This window comes from Schistocerca cancellata, chromosome 9 (genome assembly GCF_023864275.1).
Source record: "Schistocerca cancellata isolate TAMUIC-IGC-003103 chromosome 9, iqSchCanc2.1, whole genome shotgun sequence".
Lineage (NCBI taxonomy): Eukaryota > Metazoa > Arthropoda > Insecta > Orthoptera > Acrididae > Schistocerca > Schistocerca cancellata.
The window spans coordinates 241,012,458-241,027,291 of NC_064634.1; the positions used below are offsets into that span (position 1 = coordinate 241,012,458).

A 14,834-nucleotide genomic window follows, 5' to 3' on the forward strand; every position below is an offset into this window, starting at 1 on the left:
CCACAGAAACCAGAGACTCAGACCATGTGTGTGATTCCAGCCACCTGTGTGTGTGTGTGGGGGGGGGGGGGGGGGGGAGGGGGGGGTTTGAAAGTTCAGTTTCTGACAGTCATTTTGTTGTCCCTATCTGTGATTCTGTATCTCCACTGCATGGTGAGTAGCAACTATCCTTTTCATAATGCTGTTATGTTCCATCCCAGATTTTCCATTGTTTAATAACAAAACTTCCTGAGTTATACAACTACTATGCATAAAGACCAAGAATACATGAGATCATCACTGAAGCAGATATCAAAATCAAACCCATATATTCCAAGAGTAGAAAGTAGGCCTGCATCATTTTGGTTGAAACTTGATCACATTAAGTAATATGATATACAGAATGTTATGGTCAGCTTTTTAACTTACATAACATTAGAAAAAATTGGTTTTACTGTCATTTCCAGTACTTTTAGCACAAAAATCAGCTGTGCTTACCTATCTTCATAATTTGTTTCCTCATTAATGCACCAGTATATTCTTTGCCCAACACAGCTCCACTTACTTTATCATTAAATATTTCTACATCTACATCTATGTGGTTACTCTGAAATTCACACTTAAGTGCCTGGCAGAGGGTTCATCGAACCATTTTCATACTACTTCTCTACCATTCCACTCTCGAATGGCGCATGGGAAAAAAGGAACACCTAAATCTTTCCGTTCAAGCTCTGATTTCTCTTATTGTATTATAATGATCATTTCTCCCTACGTAGGTGGGTGTCAACAAAATATTTTCGCATTTGGAAGAGAAAGTTGGTGATTGAAATTTCATAAGAAAACCACCTTTGTTTCAGTGATTGCCGCCCCATCTCACGTATCACGTCAGTGACACTCTCACACCTATTGCACGATAACACAAAATGGGCTGCCCATCTTTGCACTTTTTCGATGTCCCCCGTCAATCCTACCTGGTAAGGATCCCACACCGCACAGCAATATTCCAGCAGAGGATGGAAAAGTGTGATGTAGGCTGTCTCTTTAATGGGTTTTTCGCATCTTCTAAGTGTTCTGCCAATGAAGCACAGTCTTTGTTTCGCCTTCCCCACAATATTATCTATGTGGTTTTTCCAATTTAAGTTGCTTGTAATTGTAATTCATAGGTATTTAGTCAAATCGACAGCCCCTAGATTTGTGCGATTTATCATATACCCAAAATTTATGAGATTTCTTTTAGTACCCATGTGGATGACCTCACACTTTTCTTTGTTTAGTGCCAATTGCCACTTTTCGCACAATACAGAAATTCTCTCTGGATCATTTTGTAATTGGAATTGATCATCTGATGATTTTACTAGATGGTAAATTACACCATCATCTGCAAAAAATCTAAGGGGGCTGCTCAGATTATCACCTAGATCATTTATGTAAATCAGGAACGGCAGAGGGCCTATGACACTACCTTGCAGAATGCCAGATATCACTTCTGTTCTACTCGATGATTTACCGTATGTCATTTTCTAAAAATGAATTAATTTTTATTGGATTTTTAAAGCTGTAATGTTTCACTGCTCAGTAAGGAAATTATAGTTTAACTTCTTTTGCAGTACTGCTTTAGACATGTGTATCATTTTGCAACATATGTTGAAGTCCACTACAAACAAAAATGAGGAAAGACACTCGCCTTCAGCTGGCTGGTGCACGCACTTAGCAACCCAGAACTGTAAAGATGTTATTAACTTTTACGCTACCACAGTTTTTCCCTATTTTAAGAACACTCTCTCATACATACAACCTCACAGAAGCCCTAATGTGCCCACCTTCATAGCTGACTGGCACACGATGCATAGAATCTATAGCTGTTTAATGCACAATGCACAGAACTGTAGTTGATTGATATGTGGTTGCTTTTCCTCAATTTTGATTGTTGTTTTCATCCTGAGATCATTCCTATTGTGACTTATCATAAAATTCATCATATCATAGGTCCTGTGGGTGATGTGAGAATATTTCATCACTTTGTGTGTTCCTATGTGTGTATGGGTAACGGTCATGTTATTTCTAAATGGTTTATTCAAAGTACATTCATCATTTACAAGGCTTCATTAGCACCATTGTACATCTACATAGGAAAACGTTTAACACTGGTAATATTTTTCTTATATTGCCATTGACATTTTAATGCACTGATAGGCAGGAAAATGTGTGTCTGATAACATAAAACTGAAATTAAATACAATGAATGAGACTTAATCTCTAATATTACTTCTATTGAACAGCCACCCTGTGCTGAATTTGAAGCAAATATATATAGCTTGAGTAATGCTGCTTACAAAAAAATGATAAAATAGAATACTGATTCATAGCAATGATCTTCCTAGGTGAACTCTGTGGCCGTGTTTTGGTGCCTTTCTCGCACTGCCAGCAAACAACTGAGCTCTGCAGATGGCCATCTCCAGAACCAGTGAGGTAAGCAAAAAGACTATACTATGTATAGATGTTTATAACACATAGCAACAGACAAAAAAACCACAGGGAATGCAGTATATGAAACAGAGTTCCTGCAAAAAAAAAAAAAAAAAAAAAAATTATCATCATAAGTCGATAATCAAGTATCTTGCACAAACCTCTTCACAGACCTAGGGATTCTCACATTAATGTATCAATACATTTACCCATAATGTTATTCATGCTTAATAGAGTGAATTTAGAAGGAATTGTTAAATTCACAAGTGCAATCCTACAAGAAAAATAATTTAATGTAGATTAAGGAACCCATGGCTAGGATTCAGAAAGGGGTTTAATTTTTTTTTGGAACCCCTGCCTAGGTTTCAGAAAGGAATTTTATGTTTGGTATGAGAATATATAACTGGTTGCTTGCAGACAGCATATAGATAAATGGAAATCTATAGATATTTGAAAACAGAGTAAGTGAGTGCACTTTTATAGAATAAATACTTTTTCGACCTTAGCTGTACCGAGTGATATAATGTAAAATATGCAAACAGTCTCAACTGCATGTCAACAACATGAGGGTGAGGGTTTGAGGATGAAGAAGGCGGAACTGAGTTGTTTATAGTATCTACATGCTGGTTTCATTTCACCCTGGAAGTGGAAAAGTGGCTGCTCCTTCAGCAGGGTCCAAGCAGACATTTAAGAGAGAGGTTTGGGAACCTCAATGTTAGTGGTGTTGTGGGGCCCCTTAGGGAAATAGAATACAGGCAGGAAAGAAGTCTATTGTATCCTCAGTATTTTTGCCATAGGTCCACATGACTGTTGAGGATGCAAGGTGTGGTCACCTTCAAGTTGTGACTCATGTCACCACCAGTGACACCTATTGCTTGGGCTATAAGGCCATCCTCCATTCATATGTGCAGCTGTGCAGACTGCAGGCCTAATTCACAGTGCAAGCACGGCTTACAATTTCCATTATCATACCCAATATTGGCTCTAAGGCCATCCTCCATTCATACGTGCAACTGTGCAGACTGCAGGCCTAATTCACAGTGCAAGCACGGCTTACAATTTCCAGTATCATACCCAATATTGATTGTGTTCTGTTGGTTTGGAGCTGAGTGGAGGTTCTCAGGCAGAGACTCCACCAATTCTGTGGTGGCCTTGGCTGCAGATTTCTGGACCTCTGTTATGGGACTGGGAATTGTAAAACTCCCCTTGATAAGTCAGGGGTGCACTACACAGAGGAAGCATCTACTCAGGTAGTAGAGTACTTGTGGAGTAACAAGGTTTTTTTTAGGCTAGACAGTAGTTTGAGGTCCTTTGATAAATGCTCACCAATCAAACCACAGAAAGTGAAATCAGATAATGTACAAAGTAAAGACATTTTGAATTGCAAAATTTTAACAGTAAATTCCCAAAACATTTGTAAAAAAGTTCCTGAATTTGCAACCCTTCAGGAAAGCTGTCTTGCTCAGATGATGCTGGGAACTAAGATCTGGGTAAAACCAGAAGTAAAAAGCTCTGAAATATTTAATGAGGCATGGAATATATATCAAAAAGACATGATGGATGCCATATAAGAGGAAGTGTTCATTGCAATCAACAAAAATATTGTTTATAGAGGTCGAAAATTACTCTGACTGTGACATTATCTGGATGCAACCAACTGGCCTGGATGAACTCCAGTTAATCATTGGATATTTTCACGGGCCACCTGACTCCACTGTGATGGTTGTAGAATTGTTAAAAGAAAATCCACACTCACTAGTGCGAAAGTCCCCTAAGCATGCCATATTAGTTGGAGGCAACTTTGAGCTATCAAGTATAGACTGTGACATCTATGGATTCACTGCAGGTGGTACAGACAGACAGTCCTGTGAAGTGGTTCAGAATACATTTTCTAAAAACTATCTTGAGCAGCTAGTTTGACAACCACTGCAATGGAAATATTTGAGACCTTGTAACTACAAACAGGCCTGACCTTATAGACAGTGTCAGAGTGGAGACAGGGATTAATGATTGTGATGTAACAACTGTTACTAAAGTTCACAAATTCATCAACAAGGATAGAAGAGCTTTTTTGCTAGAAAGAGCAGATGAGCAGTTGTTAGACAGTAACTGGACATCATTTAGTGACAGTACAGTGGGCACAGAGGAATTATGTGATGAGTTTAAACAAATTGTAACTTGGGAGAGTTACGTGCTGAGTCAGTGGATTAAGGACAGAAAAGATCCATTGTAGCTTAATAATAAAATCCTTCAAATGCTAAGGAAACAGATATTGTAGCATTCTTGATTTGGAAAAGAACATGGATTTGTCGAAACGCAGAAGATGGTGGAAATTCATATGTCTGTAACAAGATTGATGCATGGAGCATACAGCAACTCCTACAGTAATGCTGTATTGAAATATCTTCAGAAGAACCCAAGAAAATTCCAGTTCTATGTAAAATCACTAAGTGGATTGAAGGCTTCTATGCAGTCGTAGACCAGTCTGGTGTGACAGTAGAAGACAGTGAAAGGAAAGCCAAATTTTTAAATTTCATATTTGTTAAAAGAAAAGAAAAAATTCCTTGATGTCTATATTTATGTGCTGCTCCATGACTCTGCTGTCAATATCTTTATTCTTGGCTTGTGTGTAACTTCTGTGTTTTTCTTACAGTAAATGTGTTTGTTTTTTTCCGTATCCAGGGTGTAATTACAAAGCTAATAAAATGTTTTCTTGCCTTTAAATAATATTTTTCATCGGGTTATGGGCCCAGTACATGTGTAAAGGCAAACAACACAGTTTAATTAAAACAATATTTGAAATGAGCGTATGTCTGTAAAGAAACATGACTGCTAGCGGCGATTATAAGGTCAGCATTGATAAGCTTGAAGGACCTGACGACTGGGCCAAATGGAAATGGCATATTTCTATGGTGCTACGTTCATATGGACTAGAAGATGTTATATATTATTAAGGGTACACGTGAACGTGTAGAGCTGCCGCAAGATGCGACAAGTGAACAAAAAAAAGCGTATGTGGAATGGCTCAAGGACGACGCAAAGGCAGCAAGTCTTATAGCAAGTGCGCTAAGTAAACCTGTTGCAGAACTCGTCTTAATGTGCAAGAATGCTAAAGAAATCTGGGACAAATTACGCGCCCGATTTGAACGTAGCAGTACTCAGCGTTTGAATATGTTGATTGAAACATTTTTCTGTGTTAAATGTGATGAATCGGAAGATATTAGTGCACATGTGGCCAAACTGCAAAAGTTATTTGTGGACCTGAACGATGAATTAGCAAAACATGAAGAAAATACACTATCTGAAAGAATCTTAAATGGTCGAATTTTGTCTACACTGGGAAAAGACTACGACAATTTTAAGGATCTCTGGGATACGATACCGACAGAAAAGCAAAGCTTGAATTTATTGATTGAAAAACTCTGTACTATTGAACTGCGTGAACAAGACGTTAATGGAAGTGCAGCTTTTGTCGCTTCTAAAACAAGAAAACGGCAAACAAGTAATCAGCAAGTAAAGATGACGAAGTCACAATTAAAACAGAGGTTTCCATGTAATAAATGCAAACAATTAGGTCACTGGGCAGCAGAGTGTCCACAGAACACTCATGACAGCAATAAAAGAAAAGAGAAGAAGCGAGACAGTGAACACACTGCATTTACTTCAAACGCTATGGGTGTGTGTACCAGTAATCACAGTGACCCAAATCAATGGTATTGCGACAGTGGCGCTACAAATCATATCACTCCCAACAAACAGTATTTTGTTTCGTATAGTGAATTTGATGTTCCTCAAGTAATTTCATTGGGAAAACAAGATGTCAAAATGTGTGCGTACGGTCAAGGAACAGTTTACATCCAAATCCGACGAAACAATAAATGGTACAATGCTAGAATGGACAATGTTTTGTACGTCCCTGATGCAAGTGCTAATCTGTTCTCTGTGAGAGCCATTGCCTGCAGAGGCTACAGTACTAATTTTAGTTATAATAATGTCTGTGTTCGAAAACAAGTCAGTGGCAATATTGTTATGACAGGTTATGTGAAAAATGGACTTTATGTGTTGAACATGCGTGTTGTTAGAAATGCAAAAATGAATCGTATGAGCTTGATGACTTCATCCGAAACATTGCAAGTGTACCATGAAAGGTTTGGTCATCAGAATAAACAACATGTGAAGAATATTTTAAAAGGAATGAACATTAATGTGGAAGATGCCAAGAGTGAATTTTGTGACGGCTGTGCGGTAGGAAAGATGCATAGGCTGCCATTCAAAACACAAACAATACGCACTACCAGTACTGGTGAATTAATCCACATGGATGTACCAATGAGCACGAAATCTTTTGGAGGCAAGCATTATTATGTATGTTTCAAAGACGATTTTAGTAAATTTTGTCAAATTTTCTTTTTAAGGCACAAAAGTGAGGTGTACTGTGCTTAAGCAGTTTTTAAATGAAGCACGAACTAATGGACATGTTGTCAAACAATTTAGATGTGATGGTGGCAAAGAATTTAACAATAAGAATGTCAGTGAACTGCTTGCAGACAGGGGAATAGAGCTACTGATTCCTCCTCCTTACACTCCTGAACAAAATGGTGTGGCTGAACGGGAAAATAGGACCATTGTTGAAGCTGCCCGGTCAATGCTAAATCCGAGTAAATTACCTAAAGGGTAGTGGGCAGAGGCATGTAACACAGCAGTCTACCTAATAAATCGTACTGGAAAATCTTCAGTTGAAAATAAAACCCCTTATGAACTATGGTTTAATCGACCAGTAGCACGACTTGATCATCTCAGAATTTTTGGCACAGGCTGCTATGTTCTCTTTAACAAACAATTCCGTTCCAAGTTTGATGATAAGGCAGTATTTGGACGATGGTTTCAGAGTTTGGATTCCATCTAAAAGAAAAGTGGTGTTGAGTCACGATGTAAAATTTAAGCCAGAAATTGTTTGTGATTTACATAGTGATCATGTTGAATTTGAAGTCCCTCAGGAAGAATTTAATGATCCGAATTCATCTAAAGATGACCAATGTAAATCTCCTAGGCTGTACACTTCTGGAGGAAGCCAAACTAAAGAAAAAATTGGCACTCTCGATTCTAGAGAAAGTCAAGAGTCGAGTGAATCTGATGAAAATAAAGAATTAACAGAATTTCTAAAAGCAGAAGCTGCTGAATCTTCTAATGAAGAGAAACAGAAGAATAAAAGACAACGAAGAAAACCAACCTGGATGGAAAGTGGTGAATTTTGTATGGCAACAAAAGTTGATGCACTTGGATACAAAGATCCAAACTGTTTTTCAGAAATATTGCAGTCAAACGAGAAGGAAGAATGGATGCAAGCTATTAGTGAAGAACTTCAATCACTTAAGGAAAACAATACCTGGGTGCTGGTTGACCGTCCGAAGAATGCCAAAGTATTGCAAAACCGCTGGGTTCTACGGCGAAAGGTCGCAGTCAATGGAGGTACTCACTTTAAAGGCAGATTGGTTGCAAAAGGCTGTATTCAGAAAACAGGAATTGATTATGACGACGCCTTTAGCCCTGTGGCATGTTATGACACCATACGAACTCTGTTGGCTGTAGCTGCTTCAAAGAAAATGCTGCTAGAACAATTCGATGTAAAGACAGCTTTTTTGAATGGAATACTTGAAGATGAAGTATATATGGAACAACCAGAAGGTTTCGAAGATGGTACAGGCCGAGTACGTTTCTTAAAAAAAGGTCTTTATGGGTTGAAGCAAGCTCCACGTTGCTGGAACAAATGTTTTGTTGAGTTCATGAAGAAAGCTGGTTTTTCAAACAGTGATGCAGACCCATGCCTATTTTATCGTAGACAAAATGGAAATAGCCTTTATGTGGCGATCTACGTTGATGATGGCCTGATTGTCGGCAGTAACAAGAAAGAAATTGCTGTTTTTATGGATGTTTTACAACATGAATTCGAAATAACAACTGGCAGTCTTGACGATTTTCTTGGCATAAAAATAAAGCAATATGAAGATGGAGCAATAATGATAAGTCAAGATAAATACACAGAAGAAATTCTGCAAAGATTTCGAATGGCAGAATGCAATACAATCTCAACTCCTATTGGACGTGAGGACAATAATCAAAACGAAGAAGTTTCGTCATCTGTACCCTACCGTGAAGCAATTGGTTGTCTCATGTATCTTTCAACAGTAACTCGTCCAGACATCACTTTTGCCGTCAATAAAGCTGCTCGAGCTATGGAGAAACCAACCACTGAAGACTGGAATAGAGTAAAGCGCATTTTCCGGTATTTGAAAGGGACCTTAAATTTTGGAATTGTATATAATAAAAAAGAAGAGTTAAAGATTTACGCTGATGCAGATTTCACAGGTGATAACCAGACAACTGGAATTCTTGCAAAGTACTCAGGTGGTGCAGTGTCATGGACAAGTCAGTTGCAGAAAGTAGTGGCCACATCCACAACCGAGGTGGAAATAATTGCAGCTAGTGAAGGAGCAAAAGAGTTAGTTTGGTTACGTCGTCTGCTATCAGAATTAGTGGAAATGTCGGGGCAGCCTCCAGTTCTTTACATTTACAATGCTAGTGCATTGAAGTTGGCAAAAAATCCAGAATATCATCGACGTTCTAAACATATAGAGGTCCAACATTTCTATGTTCGTGAAATATATCTGAACGGTGAGATTTCCTTGGAACACATTGATGGACACAACCAGTTGGCAGATATTTTGACGAAACCTCTTGAACGAGTTCGATTTAATTTTCTATGTTCAGAAATTGGCATGCAAGAGACAAAGCAATAATTTCATGATTTTTTTCTTTTGGAGGAAGTGTTAAAAGAAAAGAAAAAATTCCTTGACGTCTATATTTATGTGCTGCTCCATGACTCTGCTGTCAATATCTTTATTCTTGGCTTGTGTGTAACTTCTGTGTTTTTCTTACAGTAAATGTGTTTGTTTTTTTCCGTATCCAGGGTGTAATTACAAAGCTAATAAAATGTTTTCTTGCCTTTAAATAATACTTTTCATCAATATTGAAAAAATCATTCACACAGGAGGACTGTACAGACGTACCATCATTTGAATGTTGAACTGACTCCGGTGTGGAGAAAATATAAATAGACATCCTTGGTGTTGAGAAGCAACTGAAAGAGTTGAAATCAAATAAGTCTTAAGGTTTTACAGAGTATAAACTTTGGCATTGATCCCATACTTATCTTGCATTTATCATGAATCTCTCACCCAGTCCATAGTCCCAAGCAACTCAAAAAAAAGTGCGGGTGACTCCTGTATATAAGAAGGATAAAAGAACAGTCCAGCAATATTACAGACCAATACCCTTAACATTGGTTTGCTGCAGAATTATTGAGCATATTTGGATGGTATGAGATTTTCCATGATCATTTTCAGTGGACTGACTGGAAACTCCCACACAGTAGTAGTCTATAAATGAACAAGAATGATGAATTTCACATTATTGGAAAGTTGAATAATATCAGTGTTACTTTGGATTGTGTCCTCTTGTTTCCCTATTTGTCTGAGTTTTTCCTTTCGTGCTTCGTGCAGCACTAAGTGTAGTCGAGCTGTGTCCACAAGTAAGCAAAGAGACTTCCATATTGTATGCTGCTTCAAGGGATACTGATGACCCAAATGTCTGATGAGCAGTAATCTCAAGTACATTAATGTTTTCTGTAATGGCATTAGTTGGGTCTTTTAAATGTTAGACTCATTATAAGTCAGTTACTGTATGTCAGGAGAAGATTAAATCTATATTTATCTTCAAGTTGTTGGACTACTCCTTTAATGGATTTCCTAACTAATAACTAACTAGGTAGTATCTTTCAGGAGTCTGTCAACTTTCACTGAACACAGAAGTGTTTGACAACTGTGGATGCTTACAATATCCTTTGTTCGAGTATAATAAATGGACTTGAAGCAGAAAAGCTTTTGTTGACAAATCAGCATGAATTTAGAAAGCATTGCCCATGCAAAGCTCGGCTTATCCTTTACTCACTCGATATCCTTAGAACCATGGGTGACAGGCAACAGGCAGGTTTTATATTCCTAGACTTCCAAGACTTTGCAAGTGGACCAATGACGTCTTAAACAATAGAACCCAGTATGTTATACTGGACAGTGAGTGTACGTCAGAGACAATAGAATTGCTCCAGAGAAGTATGTTAGGACCCCTGTTCTCTACATACACAAAGTATGAAGAGCATCATTTAGGTAAGTGAAGACCAGGAGTGTGCCAAGCATTACAACTTATTGGTCACCATATTCAGCTTTATTTCTGTGATACAATTTGTTAATGCCGCCATTGTTTGTAATTGTTTAAATATGACTCCAGCCATACAATGAAAAGTCTTTAATGCTGTAACATTTTAGTTTCCCTTTCCAACACTGTTATCGCTACAGCTTATACTACCTTGTCATATCTGAAGTCAATAATATGAACTAATTCATAAGGAGTCACAGCATTCACTCAGTAAAGACTGCCAGCAAAAACAATGTACAGTTGAGTAACTCTTTCTTAATTATTGTACAGAAAGATGTGCAATATTATGCAAGTTCAGTTTTAATAGGTTTTCAGTGGGAATGAAATACATGAGCCATAAACTTTAGCTTTTCAAAAATGAGTTGGAATATTTCTTATATCCCATTGCTTTAATTCTGTGCCATAGTTCCTCACAGAAATTACAACCTTTTACAATAATGTAATATACTTTGGCCAAGAGGACCTCAAAGGTAAAACACAAATTGTTGCTATAACATAAAATTAATGTATTTAATCATATCAAAGAAAATTATATCAAGAAAAGCAACAAATCAGGAGACAGTGGAAAGTTCAGAATGGAATAACAACAGTGTTATGGAAAGAATAGATTGTTACTCACCATATAGAAGAGATGTTGAGTCGCAGACATATGTAACGAAAAAACAACTATACATTTAAGCTTTTGGCCAAAAGGCCTTCTTCCAAAGTAGAAAAAAACACACTCAGTCACAGAAGCCAACTCATACATACAAAAGAGACAGTGGTCACGTGGGTGTGAGTTGAGTGGTTTTTTTTCCCCCGTGTGTGTGTGTGTGTGTGTTTTCTACTTTGGAAAAAGGCCTCTTGTCCAAAAGTTTCAATGTATAACAGTCTTTTTGTTATGCCTGTCTGTACTCTTATCAATGCACTCTGTGTGCTCTATTAGGCAAATACAAAACTGTACAACATCCTCTCCATTTTCTAGCTAATTCATCTGGAGTTACACTTCTGGAGCTTTTGACAGCTATCACCACCATAAACTTTAGGAGTTATAACAACTTTGTGATGGGAATGTCGAGGTGTCATACATATATGAATGAAGCAGCTGTTTCCATAATCTTCCATGGGTGGATGGAATTTATGCATGCATGCAAGGCTAGTCAAGAAATATATGGCAGATTCAACTCGTTCAGGATGGGAAGGAGTGATCATTTTTTGTTAGTTCTCTGAAGGAAGGCTTTGCCCAGAAGCTCATCTAATTATTATCAATTTCTATGTGACTTTGTCTTGCATAATACTTTTTCTATTTGGTGCATTGTGGTCTACCCTGAAATATGTACTGATTGATCTTTATGTATCTTTATGGGACAGGGTAAAAATAAATGTCTCTGACATAGCTTCAATGCACTGCAAATCACAATTCCTTCAAAACCGTTTCAAAATTATTTTTCTGTTGAACAGGTTTCTGGTAGATGGACCATTTAGCAGTTCATTGCAAAGCATTCTTCGCACGCCAGTTGCCATCTGTATTGCAGGAGGTTCTGGAGTGACCCCATTTGCAAGCGTTTTTCAATATCTATTGTAAGTTTATTGTTATCATACATTTCAAACATTATACAATATGAGCATTTCATAAACACTGTAAAATTACATTACCATATAAGCTGTGCTTACAATTGTTTTAACTCTTTATAAAATTATATCTGCAGCTCTGTTATATAATTTAGTATAATCTGTTCTTTTCTTCTTCTTCTTCTTCTTCTTCTTATTATTATTATTATTATTATTATTATTATTATTGTCACATTGTAAGCACAGTCACATCCAAATCTGAAAGCAGGGTTGTCATTATGAAGTGCAACATTTATCACCGAAAGCACATTTATCACAGACACCATTGTACATATGTAACAGGACTGCCTTCTGAATGGAGAGTGCTGCTATTTATATAGACATTGAATAGTCCAGAATTTGTGAACATAAGAAACTTTGAAAACCTTCTAGAAATTATAAAGTGAAATAACAAATATTTGTTGGTGATTGGATTTAAATGGGACCTGCAGCATGCCAGCCAGTGACGCAAACCAATACTCTACAGTGCATGCAGCACAGCTTGTGGTATTATTCCCTCTCCTGGAGAAACAGTGACTTGCCATTTCATAAGTTATCACTGGGGCAACTACAGCATTCTAGATCTACGTCTTGTCAGTGCTCCTCTGCATGGCAGCACTGGAGGATCCTTATGTTTGGAACATGTTGTCACATTCTGTTCAATATGATAAGCATCCAAGTTGACCCACTCCTGAAAAGCTTTGTGATCATTGAGTGGGCTTTCAGGACCATAATCCTAGATTTAGCATGTGATCTCCATCAGTTGATGACTATACAATACAGTGAAAATTAGCATTTTGATAACTCTCATTGTCTCTCATTTAATACAGGTGTAAAAATCCATACCAAGTCTCCTGGGCTATGCTCACTCTTGATTTTTTTCCTCGTTGTCCAGGGGCTATATAGAAATAAGGTGTCTTGTTTCTTTGACCCTAATGATGAAGTATTTCACATAGCCATGCTGAGTATTGTCCAGATGAAATCAGAACAGTATATCCATTGTTATTTCAGCCTCACCATCATGAAGCAGCAAGAATGATGTAAATGGCTTTGCACTGTTGTATGTGAACATCACAATGGGCAATATTGTCTCCCAACCTCTCTGTTTAACACCAACATACATCAAGGGTGTATCTGGCAACGTCTTGTTAAAGCATTCTGTGAGGCTGTTGATGTGAGTGATGGGCAGTTGTCATCCCATGAGTGATACATAATTTGCAATTACCTCTGATACTAGTCTTGACTGAAAACCTTTTCCATGATCAGAGGTCATCGCATGATCACATGGCATATTCTCCACTTCAAAATGATGTCTTTTAGAAGAAATATAGAAATATGCAGAACTTTGTCAGTTGGTATAGCTTTGGCGGGGTGGTTGATGTACCAGTGCAGACTATTATCCATTGATTTTAGTTTGTCAGCTGTTCATCAGACAAATTGTGGAGGCCCTTTGACCCACCCCCCTCCCTCCCAGATAGTCTTTTGCTGCCTGCCACACCTTGGGATGACTTCCCACTCAACTACAGGTGAGTGGTCAATCTCAATGTGGGCAGTACCTGGGGTAATCAGAGTAGAGGACTGATTGGGGGACACCTACAACACACTTGAGCATCCCTCGGATCTCCACATCAGGCCCACCATGGAGATGCCCACTGGCAACAGCCTCAAGCTGCATGTCAGAAGCCAGTACCACATGGAGGTGTGTGCGAAGGGTTACTAACTCAGCAATTGCTGTCTCTATCCACACTAAAGATGATGGAAATAAACTCTAGACAGTTATTAAAGCAAAGGACACTGCCTGATAAATACACAAACATACAAGAAATTTATGAGTTTAATCTAAAGAGCACACAGGGATCCAAATAAGTCACTTCTTATTAGAAGCTATGTCAACTCACAAATGAAATGATATGCTTCAATGTACTGTTGTAGGGACAGAAGCTACCACCTAACTGAAACAACAGCTGTAATTGTCTCTTGAAACAAAACCAAACACCTGTCATGATGCAAACAGTGGTACTGTGTACTACACAGTAATTAAAATGCAATGGGAGCTGTCAGTCTTGACAGATCTTCAGTATTCATTATTGAGAGTGTCCACTGTTGTGTTGTACTTTAAGTCATAACACAGTTCTTCAGAGGGTTCTCTGAGTTGCCTCTTACAGAGATTTTTTGCTACTTCAGTGATACCTTGTAACTTACATGATCCATCCAAAAAGTTCCAAGATTAATTTTATTTCTGGCATATGAGTGATGTCGGCACAGTAACTATGGTGGCAGCTTGAACTAACAATTGTAACAGGAGGTGTGCATTTCACCAGTCAGTTGTGAGCTGGCAGTGTTAAGTAGTGTGTCTTCAACCATAGTGTGTGCAATGGAGCAGCAGTTCTAAACCAAATGTTCAGGACATTCTCCAGAACAATTTGAAGTGGAGAAAAGTGTGTGAAAAGTTTGTCCTGTCTGCTGTGACTCCCAAACAAAAACAATGCATATATGCCTGTTGCGAACTGATTGAAATGTAAAACCTG

At 38.0% G+C, this 14,834-nt stretch overlaps 1 protein-coding gene across 1 annotated transcript in view; it reads left to right on the forward strand.

Moving 5' to 3' along the window:
* The window catches only part of LOC126100606 (NADPH oxidase 4-like), a 191,969-nt gene that overhangs the window by 157,893 nt on the left and 19,242 nt on the right, over positions 1–14,834 (forward strand). Inside the window, exons 11-12 of the mRNA XM_049911235.1 lie at positions 2,361–2,448; positions 12,157–12,276. Of these exons, the coding sequence (XP_049767192.1) occupies positions 2,361–2,448; positions 12,157–12,276 (208 nt within the window). The remainder of the gene's footprint in view (positions 1–2,360; positions 2,449–12,156; positions 12,277–14,834) is intronic.